The sequence below is a fragment of the Taeniopygia guttata genome, chromosome 8 (genome assembly GCF_048771995.1).
Source record: "Taeniopygia guttata chromosome 8, bTaeGut7.mat, whole genome shotgun sequence".
NCBI classification, from domain to species: Eukaryota; Metazoa; Chordata; class Aves; order Passeriformes; family Estrildidae; genus Taeniopygia; species Taeniopygia guttata.
The window spans coordinates 29,488,861-29,507,946 of NC_133033.1; the positions used below are offsets into that span (position 1 = coordinate 29,488,861).

The 19,086-nt window shown below is 40.7% G+C and overlaps 2 protein-coding genes and 1 long non-coding RNA gene across 3 annotated transcripts; 1 reads left to right on the forward strand and 2 right to left on the reverse strand.

Annotated features, from left to right (window-relative positions):
* Positions 1 to 1,202: 1,202 nt before the first annotated feature.
* On the forward strand, positions 1,203 to 2,280 carry METTL18 (methyltransferase 18, RPL3 N3(tau)-histidine). The gene has a single exon (XM_072932921.1). It carries the CDS (start codon positions 1,203 to 1,205, stop codon positions 2,253 to 2,255), a length of 1,053 nt encoding a protein of 350 aa, XP_072789022.1. The 3' UTR covers positions 2,256 to 2,280.
* A 773-nt stretch (positions 2,281 to 3,053) lies between these two features.
* On the reverse strand, positions 3,054 to 5,760 carry LOC140684633 (uncharacterized). The gene is made up of 2 exons (XR_012057202.1): positions 4,600 to 5,760; positions 3,054 to 4,343 (listed from the first exon to the last, which is right to left on the reverse strand). It is a non-coding gene; the product is annotated as an uncharacterized lncRNA (long non-coding RNA).
* An 832-nt stretch (positions 5,761 to 6,592) lies between these two features.
* LOC100189978 (Phosphohistidine phosphatase 1-like) lies at positions 6,593 to 9,328 on the reverse strand. The gene is given in 3 exon segments (NM_001245205.2): positions 6,593 to 6,763; positions 8,250 to 8,374; positions 9,187 to 9,328. Coding segments are annotated over 3 exon segments (348 nt in total). The 5' UTR covers positions 9,317 to 9,328; the 3' UTR covers positions 6,593 to 6,670.
* Between the last annotated feature and the right edge of the window lie 9,758 nt (positions 9,329 to 19,086).

Sequence of the window (19,086 nt, forward strand, 5' to 3'; positions counted from 1 at the left end):
GGCACGGGGCAGGGAAAGCGGCACGGGAAACGCTCCCGGAGCCCCTCACCGGCCTGGAGCCCCTCACCGGCCTGCGCGGTGAGTCTGCGCCCCTTGAAACGCCGAGTCTGGAATGCGGGTTTTAGCGGGGTTGGCAGCTGTCCCAATTCCCTTGTCTGGTAGGTGGGATGGGGTCAGCTGTGACGCTGTGTTTTAACAAACTTAAGTGGTTAGAGAGCGGTTTTTAAAAATTACAGAATAGTTAGGGTTGTGTGGGAATCCAGGGCTTCCCTCTGGCTGCCCTGGCAGGTCTGGGACCCTGGCAGGGGTCAGGAACCTCCCTGTACAGAGCCCCGAGAGACACTGTCTGTGATCTCTGTCCATGGAAAAGAGTTTTCAATCTTACAGGATGAATTACAAGCTTTGAGTGTTTGATATGAGTAATAATTAAGTGTGGCACGGGTGCAAAGGTAAAATTTTAGGTTTCTAGATTTGGGGTCCAAAGGGGACAAGATGGAGGAATTGGGTGTGTTTTGTCCTTTTCCTCCTTCATGTCCTCCATGTTTCACTGTGGTGTTGGCATTTTTCTGTTGGTTCAGGCTGGGGACACACTGTTCAACGTAGATGATAGATATTGGCACATTATTGTAAGTATAGTACACGTAGTTTCTGGTATATCATGTTTGTACCATCCCACTGAGGGCAGAGCCCCACACACTGCCCTGCAGGACAGAGCTGCGGCAGGGCAGCAGAACATGTTAGAGATAAACAGAATAAACAACCTTGGAACCAGCACAGACGAATTATGGCTTCTTCTTTGGCAACGGGGCAGAAAGACAGAGACTTTCTACAACCTCGGAATCACCAATACCACAGATTCCGACAGGGTTGGAAGGGAGCTCTGGAGATCATCGGGTCCAACCCCCCTGCCAAGGCAGCATCCCCCAGAGCTGGTGACACAGTGACAGTCCAGGTGGGTTTGGAATGTTTCCAGAGGGGACATTCCGGGGGAGCCTGGTAATGAAAATCAGGATAGTACAATTAGACGGTTGGTGCTGATATTTGTGATACATAAAAATATTTATTCTTATTTCCAGCAGCAATTCACCTGGCTCTTGACAAGACATCTGATATTGCACCAGCGAAATACTCTGTCCTGCAACAATACCTACATAAAAGCTTGGCTGTAATAAATTAAGCTTTTAAAAAACTTATTCCTGAAAATGGATTTTCAATTTAATTTTGCTGTTGATGAAAATGAGCACAGTGAGGCAGATGCTCACTTTTTATTGCTGTGCTCTTCAGAGCACAAGCAGGAACAAAGGGAAGAGAGCAGGGGAACTGCTGATCTCACAGTAAAGGCCAGCCCGAAGCTGGCTGCTGCTAAGCACCAGGATGAGGCAGCTTTGAAGAAAAACCTCTGTGTGAAAGCTGCCAAGGAGCACAGCATTCCCCAGGATCTCAACAAAGTATTGGAAAATAAAGTCATGGAAACAGTATTGGACCTGTCTTATGTAAAGCTGTCTGTAGTGGAAAGGACATGTTCAGGTGACGCTGACAGCGAAGGCATCGTGTCCAAAAGTGTTTCTTCTCACTCTGATCTCATCCCTGGAGTCTATGAAGGAGGGCTGAAAATCTGGGAATGCACCTTTGATCTCATGGACTACTTTTCTGAGGCTGAAATAGAATTTACCAACAAGACTGTACTGGATCTTGGCTGTGGAGCTGGATTGTTGGGAATTGTTGCTTTACAAGGTGAAGCTGCCAGAGTGCATTTTCAGGACTACAACAGCACAGTGATTGATGAAATAACCTTGCCTAATGTGGTGGCCAACTGTATCAGTGAAGGCAGGAGGATGGGCAGTGGGAAGGACAGAAAAGCCAGCAAGCCTCCTTCAAAGAGGCTCAGGAAAGCAGAGGGCTCACCTGATGTGCTCAACAGATGCAGATTTTTTTCTGGAGAGTGGTCTCAAGTCAGCCAGCTCCTGTTAAACAGCAACAAACCCTGTTTGCAGTACGATATAATTCTCACCTCTGAGACCATCTATAATCCTGACTACTACAGTGCTTTGCATGATACACTGGCTCAGCTCCTGGACAGAAATGGCCGTGTGTATTTGGCAAGCAAAGTGCATTATTTTGGAGTTGGTGGTGGTATTTATCTCTTTGAGAAATTCATTGAAGACAAAAATGTGTTTAGAACCAGTATGGTTAAAACAATTGATCAGGGTCTGCAGCGATGCATTATGGAAATTGCCTTTAAAAATTCATGTTAAAATTAAACTACTGATCTACCAAAAATAGCTCGAAAATGTTTTAATCCTCATGTCTCTTCGCTTTTTCCTCTCTTATTCTGCTTTAACAAATTAAGGATGGTGGTTGTTGAAATGATTGACAAATTCTGGTGTCTGACTAGAAGCGAGGGACTTTTCTGGTGTTGACTTTGCATAGAGTTCTGCTTAAAGCAGCATCTGTTTATGATCATTAATTGATACACAAAGATTAGGCAAGTCATTGTCTCCAGCCAGGCTTTCACATTCTCTGTCAGCACCAGAACTGTAGTTACAGGAGTGACATACATGACATAAGAATGACATACGTGACATATTGTGGCTAAATGAGAAAAATTTAGCATCCAAAATTTGTGCAAGAGATGGTGAGTTTGCACTCAAGGTTTGGGCAGCCTAACTGCAGCCAGATTCAGGCAGGGACCACACAGCTCTGAGCTCTGCTGCTTTGCCAGCAGAGGGGGATGTGATTGTATTTATCACTCGTGGAGATCTCAGAAATCCACATAATATTTCCATGTGTAATACACACATGACGTATTCAAGCCCTTTAAATAGTGTAACAATATTAACCACTGTGGTATGTAAATTTTCACATTCAGGTTCTGTCATAGGCTAAGAAAATTTCAGCAAGGAATTAGAAAAAGCCGTGCTGGTTTAGAAGCTGACTTGAAAGAATATTCTACACAAGATAAGCTCCTTCTACCAACCAACAAGCCTACAAATGAAATACTGGAGGATGATAGAACTGAGGTTTAGGAGACAATTGGAAAAGGAGATAAAGTGTACTATTACAGGAGTTTAATAGATTGCTGTACTGTTTTAACAAGATTTTTCCAGAAATTAATTACCCCGTTTTCTAAACTTGATGGGGGTACTACTGAACATCCACACCTCTTCAGTCTTTTCACAGCAGGTTGGCAGGACAGAAAGCACTCAGAAAAGCCTGCAGTACAAGGCACTTTTGTAGGCTGAAGACAGTGATGTTGCTGAAGAAATCACTGGAGACAAACTCCCAAAGAACTACAAAATCAGGTTTTGAGCGCTTGCTGCTACCAGCAATTCAAAAAAAAAAACAAAAAGGGAAATCCACTGCATGTTTTGCCCTGGCCAAAACCAGACAGAAAAGCTCTTACACAGCTGTTGTCATCATGCACTGCTGCTTTATCAGGTGCCCCTGCAGAAATATAAACTTGGAGACAGTGACCACTGCTGTAAACTGGATGCAAGGATATTCAGTGTAGAGCAGACGGAAATAGTCTGAGGGGATGGAAAGAAACTTAGCACAGCAGTGATCTAAATCACTTGAATTACGCCATCAAGTTTCCATCACTGAAGGTGCTGAAAATCAATCCCAAGGTTCCCATTTTGAACCTGCTGCTATTAAGATAGAGTTGTAAAGGATTTCCTGTACTTCACAGAAGAGCCTTCACTACCGTTTCAGAGTATTTTAAAGGGATGCTTTGGAAACTACTGAATTTAGCCTCTCATAGGATAGGACAGTGAGGAAAAAATCCAGTTTTGCCATGTGTGCCATGGTGCTTTGGAATTCTTCTGCACCAACTGAAACTTAGTGATGAGAACTGCTGATTACAGACTGAGGAACAAAAAAAGTTTTAGCTTTAGCAAATCAAGAAGGTACTGTTAACAGCTCTATTTTTTTTCTGTCAAAGCAGAGACACTGGAAACAAATGGGTTACCATTTGTCATTTTTCAAACTCAATCCTAAGATAAATCATGCCTTGCACTGAATAGGTTGTTCTACACCTGCTAGTCTAGTGCAGTTCCAGAGAACTATACCTCAAGTAGTAAGAAATGTTGACCTCTATGACAAAGAATATGATTAGGAACAAGAATCTCATGTAATTTTGGATGAATAAATGAAGGTACTTAAAATACTCTACTATAATATGTCTTCTTGATAATATTCCACTATCAAAACTCACCATATTTGGTTTAATTATTGTGCCTTCACGGAGTATTTGGTTCAAACATAGCTTTCTTTTGCAAATACAGAACCAGAACTCTTAGGACTTTGAGGGAAGAATGGCAGAGGCACAATCTTTGATTGCGCACCTGCAAAACAACTAACCACACACAGTGTAATTAGCTTCCAATTTCAGAATCTGGTTTGAAAATGAAGGATACTTTTTCTCAGGTTAAATCAGCACAATTAGCATTGGGATTTCCATATTCTAGATGAGTTCTGTTCTTAAAATTCAGCAGGTACATACTGAGAGGAAGCAGAATTCAGCACTTAGTTTTGTAGGTTGTTGATGTTTCAATTTCAAATAATACTAATTTCCCTCATCTACATTAAGGCTTGGTGTACCTGAGAAATCTTCACCACCCTAGTGACCAGTGTCCTGTTCCTCTTCACAAACTAGAAAAGAAGAAAATAAACTTTTCACTCATTTGTAACACTTGTATGTATTACTTAATGACCAGGGAAATTAAATTGCCCCAAATGACACTGCATTAAAAAAATAACTGAATTGGGAGGTCCCTCAAAGTATTTTTTTTGATGACACACTAAAAGCTTTCTTCTGTGAAGAAATGAAAGAGTTCAGCTGGTAACTCGATTTTAACCAGCTGACTCCAAATCATCAGCATTTTTCTCCCCTCACATTTTGAACATGGCATTACAATAATAGGTCCCGTGTAAATTATGTCTTTCCTGTACGTATTGTGGAGACAAAGATTAAAATCACTCATTAAATACCTCAGGAAACTAAATTGAAAGGCTTGTTTGTTTTAACACAGTTATCCCTAACTGATGACTTCCATTTGAAGACTACTTGCCAGTTTTGGGAAATTAGGCTATTTAAAACTCAGGTTTGCATACTGGCAGCTACAGTTATTTTACTAAAGCTTAGGAGGGGAAAAGCCCATGGTAATGGAACTGGGAAGTGCCCTATTTGCAGGTTACTGACTTGTGTGCTATTCTTGGTTATTAGGCACACAGGCTCTGAAATCAAAATTTTGTTAAGTAAAAGCAATCCTGCAGTCATTACCACTGTATCTGAAGTGCAGCCAGATACCCACTGCACAGGAACTTCAAAAGAAGCACAAAGAGCAGGCAAGGCTGCTGGAGGGGAAAATCCAGGCTGCAAGTGCAGGGGGATCTGGTGCCAACCAAGAGACCTGGAGCGCCAGGTTCAGGAGATTCTGCTCTGAGGAGATTATTGGGATGAAGAACCCTGGAACTCTTCTGGTGAGGACTGGAGTGAAAGGTTTGAGAACAGAAAATTCCTCCCCACCCAACCAAAACATAAGCCACAGAAAGATGGATCACAACTGTAAGAAGGGAGTAACAGCAGGATTTTTGCTGATAGAAACTGGCCTAAAGTCTCTCAGATTTCCTGTTTTGTACTGTTAGAGTCACTTGCATGCTGAAAAGAAAAGGCTTTCCTATACTACCAGATACTGCTGGGTAAGTGCAGTAGGAACCACAGAAAAGGGAAGAATATATAGAGAATATATAGAGAATATATAGAGAATATATAGAGAATATATAGAGAATATATAGAGATACCTCTGGAAGTCAGCAAGCCTTCAAGACAGCAAGTCAATAAATCCACAAATGAATTAAATGAAAACTGTCATGAAACAAGAAAAGTGAAAATCACTTCACAACAAACAAAAGGCAACATCCTGCCACAACAGGAGGATGATGTAGCTAATTCAGATACTGCCTAGGTGTATTGAGGAGGTAGTTTACTATCACATTGTTAGGAAAAAAAAGAAAAAAGCATTATTAAATTCACACAAATCAAAGCAGTCCAGGGGAATCAGAATGAAAGAAGCATTGGCAGAATTTTACATTGCCATCAGTCTGCTACAGGGAAGGTTCTTACAGGAAAATCAAATATTTTGATCATTACTTCTGCAAAATACTAGATCTTAAAATCACTGAGTAAATCAAAGATTTGGATAATTGGTGAAGAACTCTAACAGTCAACCCCACCCTCCACACCACTTTTTTTAAAGTGTGGGTAAGAAAGATGAAAAGCCCAAAATGTAATAGAAAACAAGTTGAAAACATTGCTCAAAAGACCAGTGAACAGGTTTGGTCCAGTGGTGTTTGAAGTTGATGGTAAATCCTTAGGTATCCTACAGTAGATCAGTGAAATGGGACTGGATGAAAACAAATTACAAGTAAGATGGTGTGGGAGTGTTTAACTAAAGGGCACATCAAAAGGAAAGGAAAAAGGGTTTGAACTTCAGATTGTGCACAAAGAAATTATCTAAAAAAATAAAATATATGAGAATTATATTACAAACTATGGCAGAGTCCAGTCAGTCCAGATTTATGGTTACACCCATAGAACTCACATTCAATTTTATTTATCAAAGTACAGCTCGCAGTTAGCAGGTTGGAACTGCTCATTGTGTTCACAAGTTTATTTCTTGTCATCTGACCATGTAATTTCATAATCTGCATACTCTTTCTTCAGTATCTCTACAGTGACTGAGTGATCTGCTTTTCCATAGCCCTGCAAGACAGAAGAAATTGGACATGGACATTAAGTCTTCAGAACTATTCAGTTCTTATCAACAGAAGTTGTTCACATGCAAATCAAAGTTCTAAAAGAGTTACTCTTGCAATATCATGTTTTATTTTTCTATTATCCTCTCCAAGTCCCCCCTCCCCAAATTGAAATTCTAGAAAATAAATGAAATGGAGTCAAATAGAAAATGCATTTTCTACAAAATTTCTCCAGCAGAAAGATTGCTTTAAAATGTTCCCAACCCATTAGCCACTGTATTTATGGAATGTTGCTTTAAACCACAGAGATGGCATTGGCCCACTTTAATGTATGAGCACACAAACAGCTGATTTGGCTCAGCTGATGTGAAAGGGAATAAGCAAACAAGTGTGAGCATTTGAGCACTGCTCTGGTCACTAGAGAAATCACAGCCTTCATGTTTTATGTATTTCCCATCCTGCCTTAGCTGATAATATACAATTTTAAGTATCTCTGCTCTTCAGCCATTGCAACTCCAAGGTAAAGTCAGGTGACCCATGTGATTTTTAGCCCTCATTTAAAAATCACTGTGTTACTGTTTCACTGAAATTTAAGGCAGTTTTGGTCAAAGTGGCCTTTCCATTATTGTCTTACATGATCAGAGTTCTCTTGATTTCTTATTTCAGAACTACACATAACAGTCTAGTCCCTGATAGAAATCTGGGATTTACAGGGTTGTTTTTTTCCCCATAATATTTCACATGAAAGTTTACTTAGAACACTGAAAAAAAGAGCCCAAGGTTGTATTATCAAACAAAACATACTCTTATTCATCAGTGATGGTCCCAAAGAGGAACTGCTTAAATAAACAAGCATTTAAACTGAAAAGGTTAAAGTTGATGCATTAGAAAATGCACGCTTTTCAAAAATAACAGATAATATAGTTATGTCAGTTAGAAAGCAACAGATCCACTGCTCACTCTTGATTTGGCAACCACTTTGAAGACCCCATCCAGCCTTAAAAATAGCAGCACAGCTTCAAAAGAAGTTAATGACTATCTCTCTGGTTTCAATAAAACACCAAGGTACTTCTGTTTTAGAGTCTGACACCAAACATTCAAGTCAAAAGAAACATTAAACTGACATAATTAATATTTTAACTTCTGACCTGGGACTGAGCCTCGGGGTCTCTACCTGACAGAAGCCCTCATGGCAATAAAACTCTGCTTTTACCTGATGCTCCTCTGTGAGCATGAAGGCACCAAAAGCAGATATTAAAGTATATTTCTCAGACTGCAAGAGTTGACCACTGCCTCTGACACTTCATTTGGCAGCTAGATTAATAATACAGGTTTCCTACCCTGTTTTTCTAATCTTCTCATAAATGAGCCAGGCAAGTTTTCCAGTTAATGTTTAAAATGTGATGTAAATTGCCAAAAGCCACCATGCTATTAACCAAGTATCCGAGCAGCAGAGACAGAAACATTTGAAGGAAAATGAGAGATGCACTTACTGTTGAGAGCCCAAATACCCTGATTTTCTTGTCTTTGCTATTATGTTCAATTTTCCCTCCTCCAAGGCACTTGCACTCATATCCCAGCTTTTCCATCTCGGGATTTACTTTTTCAAATATATGATCTGCACAAGAAGAATGGTGAGAGACATTAGAACAGGAACTAGGCATTACATAGTCTAGAACTTGTTTTTGGCAACTTTCTTATCTCACCTACAAGGCAGGGAGGTTTCTCTTCAGAGGCACAGAAAAGCTGCAGTTAAAGCCCTTTGGTTTTTTAGTTAGCATATATCGTTCTCCAAAATGAGGCTGACTGTGTCAGGAAAATTAATCCACAAATACCTGAGGTTTATGTCCAAAAAGGAGACAGAGGAGTCCTATAATTTTATTCAAATGAAGGGAGAGGTCATGGGCATTTCCCGTGGGGGTATCTCAAATTGTTAGAAGACACAGCCTCCTTTTTATCCTAATTTCCCAGCCACATTTCTGTCTTTGCCTTGAAAGGTACAGACTTACCAAAGGCCTAACAGACCCCATTTCTAATGTGTACTCCCCGGCTTTTTTCTTTCTCCTTGTGTCTCTGTTCTTTTTCTGCAAATCCAGGGATTTAGCATAGTCCTGAGTAACAGTCTCTGTCAATTAGTGGAATTCCTATGGAATTTATGGTTCTACCCTACATTGCTTCTTCACCTCTCAGTATCTCCCTTTACTACCATCAGGCCCACGGTTTGCAAAGACACCTGCTCATCCCTTTCAACCGGGCTCCTAAACGGCACATGACAGATCTATTGCCCCGGTTTTCCTATCACACGGGGGACGCAGAAAGCGAGGAAAAGGGGACTTTTGAGCTACTCCCGCTCCGCCTCAGACCCGCCGGGGTCCGCCGGGGGGGCCCCGCTGCGGCCGCTGCCCGCTCGCCCCGCACCCCGTCACGCACTGTGGAACTCGGCCGCCTTGGTGCCGCGGACGATGTCCCGCTGCTCGCCGCCGCCCGGGCGCTGCAGCCGCACCAGGATGTACTTGAAGGTGCCCTCGGGGTCGATCTCCACGTCCCTCACGGCCGCCATGGCGCTGCCGCCGCGGGGACGGGCAGGCGGCGGGGCGGGGCGGGCGCCATGGCGGCCGTGAGGCGGGGCGGGCCGTGCGCCGTGAGGGGACGAGCGGCAGCGCCGTGCGGCTCCTGCCAGGTGCCCGCCGATAAAGACACGCCGAGTTCTAGCGTTAGGTCAAGTTGCAAAGTGTATTTCTACAGATCGCTCTTGCCTTGGTAGCCACGTACGGCCGTAAAAATAGCAGCATAGCATCTGCTTAAAAAAAGAAGTAAATGACTAATTCTCTGCTTTCCATGAAGCACCAAGGTGGTTCTGTTACAGAGTCTGACAATGAATCCCCAAGCCAAGAGAAGCATTAAAGTGATATAATTAATATTTTAACTTCTGACCTGGGACTGAGGTCATCCAAGCATCGGGGTCTCTGCCTGACAGAAGCCCTCATGGCAATAAAACTTCTCCTCTGTCAGCATCAAGACACCAAAAGCAGAGAAACAAAGTATTTTCCATAAACTACAAGAGCAGGAGTTGACCATTGCCTCTAACACTAAAGTGCCCTTCAGAGAGCTCTTGTTCTGCATCCCTCCCTTGGCAACCGTGGGCTCTTCTCCCTCGTCCTCAAGCTGGGACTTTGTAGGTGGCACCTGCAGGGCCAAGGCAAAGCCAAAGTGTTTATGGCAGAGCAGAGGGTCACAGGGAGGCTGGCAGCTCTAACAGCTGATATTCCTCAGGTTATGTTTTACTGGAGCTGAATAAGAAGTACAAATCTAACTCACAGCTGCTTAATTTTATAGGTGCGCCTGATGACTTAGGCAAGCCCCACACAAATTGATCATGTGGTCACAGATGTGTAGAATTAATAATTTCATAGAATCACTGAATGGTTTGGGTTGAAAGGGACTTTAAATATCCTTTATTCCACACCCCTACTATGAACAGGGACACCTTCCACCATCCCAGGCTGCTCCAAGCCCCCTCCAACCTAGCCTTGAGCACTTCCAGAGATGGGGAACACATCCACAGCTTCTCTGGGCAACCTGTGCCAGAGTCCCACCACCCTCACAGTGAAGAACTTCTTTCCCATAGCTAATCTGTAAGTATTTTATTTAATTTTAAAGCCATCTCCTTTTGTTACCACTTCACTGAAGACTAAATCTATATCATTTACCAAAGGAAAAGTAATTGCTTTCATATCAAGCATTTACTGCAAAATCAGGGAAGTTTCAGATTTTAAAGACTAGAAATTTTTTTAAAACTTCAAAACATCTGGCACTTCCACATAAGTACATTTTAAGTTGCATTATAGATAATTTCTAACTGAACTATTTTATTCTTTTCATACACACAAATATTTTAGTTAGTGTTGAAATTAATTTTTCCTTCAATGATAGTTTTAAAATCTAATTGAATATTTCCTCTCAATACACAAACAAAATGCTATGTAAATTAAGATATTTCAAAAAACATCAGTAAAAGAAAGGAAGAGTACATATAATCTAAATATAGTATTTAGAGCTATTACAAAGGTAAATGTAAATTGGTGGTTAGTTAGACTATTCTGAGATTTCTTACTTTTTAACTAAAGTAGCTTCCTGAGCTACTTTATTCATTGCAACAAGTGTTAATGTAAAAAACTTCAAGCATTTTGTTATTTCAGAGACTGTTGATAGTTACCTTGTCTGTGTACAGAGCAATAGCAAATCTGGGAAGAAAAAAAGCCCAGAGCCCTAGGGAGCTGAATTCTTGCTAACTAAATTTTAAGGGGTAAAGAGGTGTGAAGGGTTTTAAGTAAAAACGAAGCTCCTGCCTCAGCTGTTCTGGATTTTCAAGGCAGGCAGAGAAAGTGCTAAAATCTGTGCCTAGTTAGGATAATGAGGCTTAGAAAGTCTTGTGGAGTTGAAGTGGTTGCTTAAGCTTGCTTTGTCTGGCACTAAAGGCCTGTAGGATTATTGCTTTAGATTTGTTTCCAGTAATATAGGAAGGTCTGGTTTGGTTATGGTTGGTTATTTTGTTTACAAATCTACCCTAATATCTCATGTTCTGATATATCCTGTTATGGAGGTTGGTTGTTTGCACAAACTCAATTTTTTCTTTTTCCCTGGAATGGTTTCCTTCATTTCCTCAAGCACAGAAATCTGTTGCGTGTCTGTGAAAACCTTTATTGCCCCATTTCAGTTATGATGCACGGAAGGAACTAGCAACAAACAATAATGGTAAGGATGGCAAAGGAAATACTTGTGGCATACCTTAGGAGCTAAACTTGAAAGGAATTTGCTCTCAACAAGGAAAACAGGCATCAGGCTTCACCCAACATGAGTTTGAGCAGGTAACTTTGTGATTTAGTAATAGTCCCAGCAGAGCTTTGTCCAGTTCTCTTTAATGCTTCCCCCTTCCCAAGCACCCATCTTATCCAAGAGTAGTTTCCTATGCCATGCCCAGGTGTAGGAGCTTCCTGTTGGCTTTTAGGCTGCAGACCAAAATTCCCCGCTGCTGGTGGGAATTGTTGGTGAGTCACTTTGTGGGCCTCAGGGGTACAGAGAGGATGGCATGGGGTGACAGGGGTCTTCAACCAGACACAGCCTGTCTCCAACAAAACTGCCCAAAGGGACTTTCCTTTTGTCATGGGCTTGGCACTATTTTCTGAAAAAATTAAGTTTTTTTTTAAATTTATTTGGTCAAGTGTCATCTTGTCTCTTTGCAGCGTGGTCCTAAAAAACATTGTTTGGGTCTTGTTTTGCATTGCAGTTTGCAGGATTTGGATTGCACCCAAATGACTAAAATTGCTCTGTTTATGTCCTTCCTGTTATCAGATCCTGAAAGCCAGGAGTATCTCAATGCCAAAACATCTTCATTATTTTAGCAATTTAAACTCTAAATGGCAAGTGACTAGAAAAGTAATATTACTATTTTGCAAAGCTGTTAACTGCACACTCTGCTGCAGAGAAACTCAACATGAGGTTCTCTCATGCCATTGGATCAATCCAGGCTACTAGAGTCAGGAAAATGGAAGCAATCACTTTGAACTCTAGGTATATAAATTTCTCCTTTTATTGAGTTCTCTGACAGAGAGCACAAGATGTAAGGACACATTTAGCCCATGCTTGTATTACAGGAAAATATTAAGGAAAGGCTTTTGAAATAGGTGCTTTCCATCACATGTAACCCTTACACAACAGAGAAAGTAAAATGAAGGCTAATGTTTAGCTGTACTTGCAAATTTATCTTTTATTCCAGAGCAGGAGTAACCCTGGGATTGATCAGATTAATTAGAATACACTTGTGGAAAGGAAATGCACTGTTGTAAATTCTGCCATGGACATCAACGATCACATTCTTTGTTGCTTGGCCCATTCAATTTAATAGGATTTAATAAAGATTCTTCTTCTACAGCTGTTGATTAGCAGCTCCTCAGATTAGCAAAGAGGCCAGAACAAATGCAGGTTAATAACATTACCTCTCTTGGGATTAACATCTTTGGCATCTGTGAAGTGCCTTTTTTGGACCCTTCATATCTTGCTTTCATAAATAATGATCCCTTTCAGAAACTGAACAAGATCTGGGGAAAATCAAGTTTTGTTCTGCTCCTCATAGAAGGCAGTTTTATAACCCCATTGCTGTGCTGGCTAAAAACCCCCTCTAATTTCTGGTCCACATTTACTCACAAAAGATTTTTTAATCCATTTGGGGGTTTTGTACCAGCTATATCTGTCTATATACAGAAAACTGAGCACCGTCTTTACTTTTCTGAGCCTTCCTAGCTGCTTCCCCTTCCCCAGGCTTAAACACAAATTTCTAATGGGCTTCTGGAGAGGTATTTCTTTAGAAGGGACCTCATGTCATGTATCTATTCTTTGAAAAGCCTGGACTTTCCTACCAGGAGGTGTCATTCTCCTGGTTCTCCTTCTGAATGACCATAAATATCACTAGCCTGTCAGAGGATTGTTAATGTTTGAAGTGAGAGAACACAGGACATGCCCAGAATCCCCTTGTTCAATGAAACAGCTTTCTAGGTTTGTTTCCAGGGCTCTGCTGTCCTTTGGTTGTCCTTCCCTGCTCTTGGTGTCGGTGCCTTGCACCATATGTTGGGGGCAGGATGGAAGCAGTGTGCAGGTGATGGTTCTGGAGGCCCAGCTGTTCCTTTGTGGTCTGCAGAGACAAACAGTGTGAATGAGCTGTTTAATTGATCAGTGTTCATTTATGTGGGATATGTGACATCCTGAATATCAAGATGGGCCTTTCAGCTGCTTTTCTTCAAGATAAGCTCACACATTTGCATTCATGGAGTAGAGATATGAGGAGTTTTTGATTGGTAGGTTTAGGGCTGGAGGTATTCAGCAGGGAAATCATGCCCTTCCTTTGTCATGGTATTGGGATTACAGCTCTTAACAAAAAATCAGAATGAAGATGATGAATGGGGAGTGTAATGGTACAGAGACTTACTAGCATAATTCTGGATATAAATTGAAGTTATGTCCTTTGACTTAACCTTTAGATAAACCTTTGTCTGTCTTTAAGTCTAGAGGGTATAGAGCAACTGCACTCCTAATTTACTTATCTTCAGGTGGGCATAAATCTGGATCTTTCATTTTATTTTGAGACTAGGGTAGCTTCTCAACTGCATTTATGTATCCCCATTGTGGGGATTTAGATTAACTACACTCTTAACTGCCTGAAGTAAGAATGTTGTATGCAGGCCCAGTGTTATTTTATAGCTGGTAAATGGCAAGTCCTTCTCTTCCTGCTGATACCTGTTGTGAAAGTGATTTTACTTCTGTGGGCCAAATAACCAGATTCTGCTACTGATTACAATCATGTGATGGGTAAATGCCTATTGAAAAATGAGAGGAAAAAACCACAGCTAGTATGCACCAGGAAGGACAAATACAGAATCACAGAATCAATCATTTGTTTGGAAAAGCCTTGTAAGATCAGAATCCAAACAGAAACCTAATACTGCCAAATTCACCACTAAACCATGCCCCTAAGCACCTAAATATCTCCACCAGTTCCCTGGGTAGGCTGTCCCAGTGCTTGACAAGCCTTTATGTGAAGGGTTATTAACAGGATCTGTAGGGTGGGGTACATGCTCAGCACTTGAGAAGACTCATTTTGTGGATCTCTTCTTAGGCTCAAACAATTTCAAAAAAGTGCAACAATTTCAGGACAGGTCACAGATCATCCTTCCTGATGAGTCAAGAAATCTTAAAGTGTTGAAAGTGCAAAATCATTGCTGGAAAAGTTAAAGTATTGTTTTCAAGCCCTGGAAATAAGGGAAGTCCTAATTTTCTTGGTAGCAGTTAACTGGAACTTTAGAAAGCTTGGTGGCGCCAGTTTGTTTGGGGTTTTCTTGTCTGGGAAGTGATAAAATAAGTAATTTAACACAATTGCTTTCAATATTAGCGATGAGTCTTTGTTCTTGAAACAACAATTCTGTGTGGCAATTAAAGTAAACATTACTAATGATTCTGTGTTAAAGACACTTGTCCTAAAAAACTAATTACTTATCCTGCTGATGGATATAAATTAAATTTCTTTCTCTGCATAATTCATAGATGGTATGGTTGTGGCAAAAAAAGCTCCTGAAAGAGTCCTTAATTGAAGAACTTCTGTTCTTGCATGGTCTATTGACTGAGAAAAGTCATGAGTGGTATGAATGATACACTTTGATGGCTGTTTTGGGTCAGGTTTTACTTCTCAGTGCTGTGCAGTTGTTCCTTGTGCTTTGGTCTTCTGCCTTGAAGATTTCAGATACTGAGTGGTAAGTTCTCATTCCACAGAATTCCAGTAGGTTTGGTGATGGACCTTTCATGATTGTTATAATGAATGCTGTGTTTAATGATTTAATGATTGCTCTTGAAATACTGCTGTGGTTAAGGACTCGAACATGTTAAATACAATAAAATGCCCATTGATGTATAAAAATGATGTACCCGAAGCTGCACTTGAGCACTGAAGAGAACAGACCTGAAGCCTGGAATTCAAAAACCCACATTGAAATGCATTAGTAAGGAAGTGAAGCTGCTGCATCTTCTTCCTTTTTTTTGTAGCCTCTTCCTCCTGATACAGCAAATGAAGACTGGTGGGTCATGTCAGCCACGATAAGATGCTGATAAGCTCACATGCTCTCTGGTAAGTCAACACAATATTTTCATGGAACAGAGCTAGGCAGAAGCTATGCAAAGAATTCACAAAACCAAAACTGTATCTCATGATGACCACTTTTACAATCTCAACCACCTACTTAATCTCCTAATCCCAAAACTTGTTCTCACTCCTCTCACTTGCCAAAAGCTGTACCTGTTCTGTTCCTCAGAGCCAGCGTCTCCTGTCAGTGTCACTTCTGGGACATCTCCCCTGCTGAGACCATGGGGCTGTGGAACAGAGCTGGATAGTAAATGAACAGTCAATGCATGCATTATATATTTATTCTTTCTGTGTGTACATGAAGGGTGACAAGGCTCCAAGAGCTTCTCTGCCACAATTTCCAACAGTGGAATTAGAAAGAATCAAGTTCTGCATGGCATCAATTCCACCTGCAACTGCAGGCAGCCAGTGTGGTGTTAAGGCCAGTCCTGCTTTTATCTTATCTCGAGGTGTGAGTTGTTGCTTCCTCTGCTCCTTGGCTCTTGTTTCATGTTTCAATGCTCTGAATCACACCTGGCCAGTGCAAGTGACCCCCAGCTTCAGGTTAGATTCTTCAATGTGTATTTTTGCCTGTTTGGAGGAAATTGAGCACTATGAGTCACATCAGAATTCCCGAAATGAGAAGTGGAGATAAGATTTTCTGACTCTGGGTTCCACTCCAGACAGAGTGGAGACTGCCTTAGGCAGCCTTGAGAAATTCCAGTGGCTTTGTAACAGTTGCATTGCTTGCCTTATTCACACTTAATCAGACACAGAGGCTGAGGGATGAGTACTGTTTTCAGAAATTATCTTTTCTTCCCATCTGGACCTCAGGGAAAACTCGTGCCTTAAGCCCTTTGTCTCTTAATTACTAAAGAATTAAGTGTTGCAAGCTCCTCTCCTAACAGGAAACACCTTCCCTACTGGCACTAGAACTCCTTTTCCCCCTCCAGGCTGGCTAAATCTCTTACTTTTCCTCTCCTAGTATTACTGTGGGTGAAGCTGGAGGTTTTTCCACTGTTTCAAAATTTCAAGTGGTTCTATGACTCTTTGCCATGGGATAAATATCCATTATACAAAGCACTTTGAGGTAAATACTTATCAAGTGTTTTAATTTAGGAATTACAAAAATATCTTCTAGGAGAAAGATAGAACTGAATTACTCAGAGGCGCTTAAAGCTCTGTTTTTGTCTGTTGATACATAAATGCAGATGCAATCTTGTAGATGAAGAACCAGTCTTTTAAAAAGACATAGGAAATTAATATCTGTCTTTTTCTACATGTACAAATGTACATCTATATACTCTGTTCACCTGGGATCTCACCACAGTCTGTATTTGTCTTGGATTTGTGATTTCTTCAAGTTCAACAGAGTTTCAGATAAAGTACAATAATTTTTCACTGCATTACCTTTTCTTGAGATACTGATAGAGTTACTGAAAAAAAAGTTTCTCAAACCAAAATGTACAAATTTCCAACAGAGAGGCAGACTCTACAAAACCCCTGTCTTAGCAATTCGTGGCTTCTTTGGAAAACTTTCAATTAAAACTTTGTCGCTACAGATCAATCCACTGCTACTTGTTATGTACCAGGTGGAACTTTGTTGATCACGTGCCTCCTAAGTTCTCTAAAACACCTTTTGGGTTTTAGAAGATTGTAAAGTTTTCTTTTCTCCAGCACCCTTTTTTTACAGTGGGGTGGGAATAAAACAGTTCTCTTGGACAGACAGGGTTCTTTGAAAATCTGCCCTTTGAGTAGTGATTCCATCCCTTGTGTGCTCATTTTATGGTGATTTCAGCTAAGCATTGTTTCACTTGTTTCCTCATAAGAATGTCTCATGGGATGGTATTAAAAATCTTAATTATAACAAACCACAGCGCACTATTGTTTCTTTATTACTGACACAGCCTTGAGGCACAAGCCAGGTTGATCTGCCAGGAACAGATCAATCATATCAATGTCCGCTGCTCTCGACAGCTTAGCAGCCTCCTGCTGGTTTTTCAGTTGTTTTTTAAACATTTTTCAATGTTCTAATGTCTTTTCTAGGTGCTCATATGGAAGCCTTGGCTTCTAATTATCTTGATCTTCTTTTCTGAGATACAGAGAGGCAACATGTGCTTTTTGTCCACCTTTTTACACCTTTTTGCTCATATTCTCAAAGTTAATTACTGAGGGTTTGGCTCTTTTAATTGTTGCTTGGTTGGTTGCAACCAACCTAAATGGTCTTCACTCCATAATGTGACCTGTTCTCTTTTCCCACACTATTGCCATGAATATTAACTTTCCTTTATATAAAAAGAAACAACATTTGACATGTCCTCTGTCAATTGCTGCCCTTTAAATGGCAGACCTGGCTGGATTTTTATCGTTTTTATTCCTAATATGTTTATATACCTCTTTCTTACCCTTTGTGTCTCATAGTGGCCTCTTCAGTGAACCTTCCAACTGGAAAATTAGTTGTGGCTACATAATTGTCAGTGTACCTCTGTTTGTAAGGGAAAAGAGGTGATCTGGGGAGTTCCCTACAAAAAGCTGGGGCTTCACTTGTGCAAGTGAAATTCTGAAGTGTATAGGAACAAGAAGTGTTCAGCATTTCTAAAAACTTGTCTTCAGAGTCTTCTGTTTGCCTGGCAGAGAGGAATTGTATTAATTTTAAGAAACTATGTCTATGCTCATGTAATATAAGAAGAGAGCAGCAACTTCATCCAGCTCTGTACCACACAAGAAATGAGGATCTTACATTCCCAAATCAATTGGAAAAAGAGTAAAAAAGCATGAATGTGAAATAGCTTTGAGAAGAGAATAAATAAGTAACACAGAAAGCAGCTAAGCTCATGCTGCATGGCATTTTAGCTTGATTATCTCCAGTTCCACCTAAGTAACTGTATCACAGGTATTTTTCCTGAAACATATATGTACTTTAGCATCCAAGATGAGCTTTAGCTCATAGGAATCCCAGTCCCCCTGAAGTTTTAAGTGCCTTTGACTTTTAATAATGAGGATTTAACCTTTATTGTGGGGTTTTGAGACTAATTTTCAGGCTTTCTTTTTTTCCTGAAAATTTTGCCTTCATCTTCCAGTACATTACAGGGAAATAAGAATATAATCAGTGGATAGCAGAATTCCCTGGGAAAAACCAAAAAGAGCCCCATGGCAGTGATGCACAAGGGAATACAGCCAACAAAAAGAAACAGTCTTTTTTTAGGCTGGAATTTTTACAAGCATGTTGCTTGTAGGCTTTGGTGTGTTGTTATTTTTTGTGGGGCTTGCTTTATCTGCTGGAGACAAGAGGTCTCAGACAGCTCCTACAAAGGAAGACTACTGTAAACTGTGAAATAAGCTCTTCCTTCCTCCGGAGATTCCATTGGCAAATGAATTCTGACGAAGTCTCCTCAGAGCTTTTTTCAGAGCTTCTGCCATGACAAGGACGAGTGCTTACCAGTAGGAAGCTCATTAAATGACTTTGAAAAGGGAATCTTCAGGAAAAGGGGTAGCATTTTCTGCCTCTTGGCACCTGGGAGCATAAAAACTGTCCTAAAATTTTCTGTAAATTTTCTGTGCATACAGTTGTAACAGCTGATCAATATTTTAGAAAACAACAACAAAACAACAAAACAACAAAACAAAAACAAAAACAAAAACCAACCCAAAAAACCCGTGCCTTA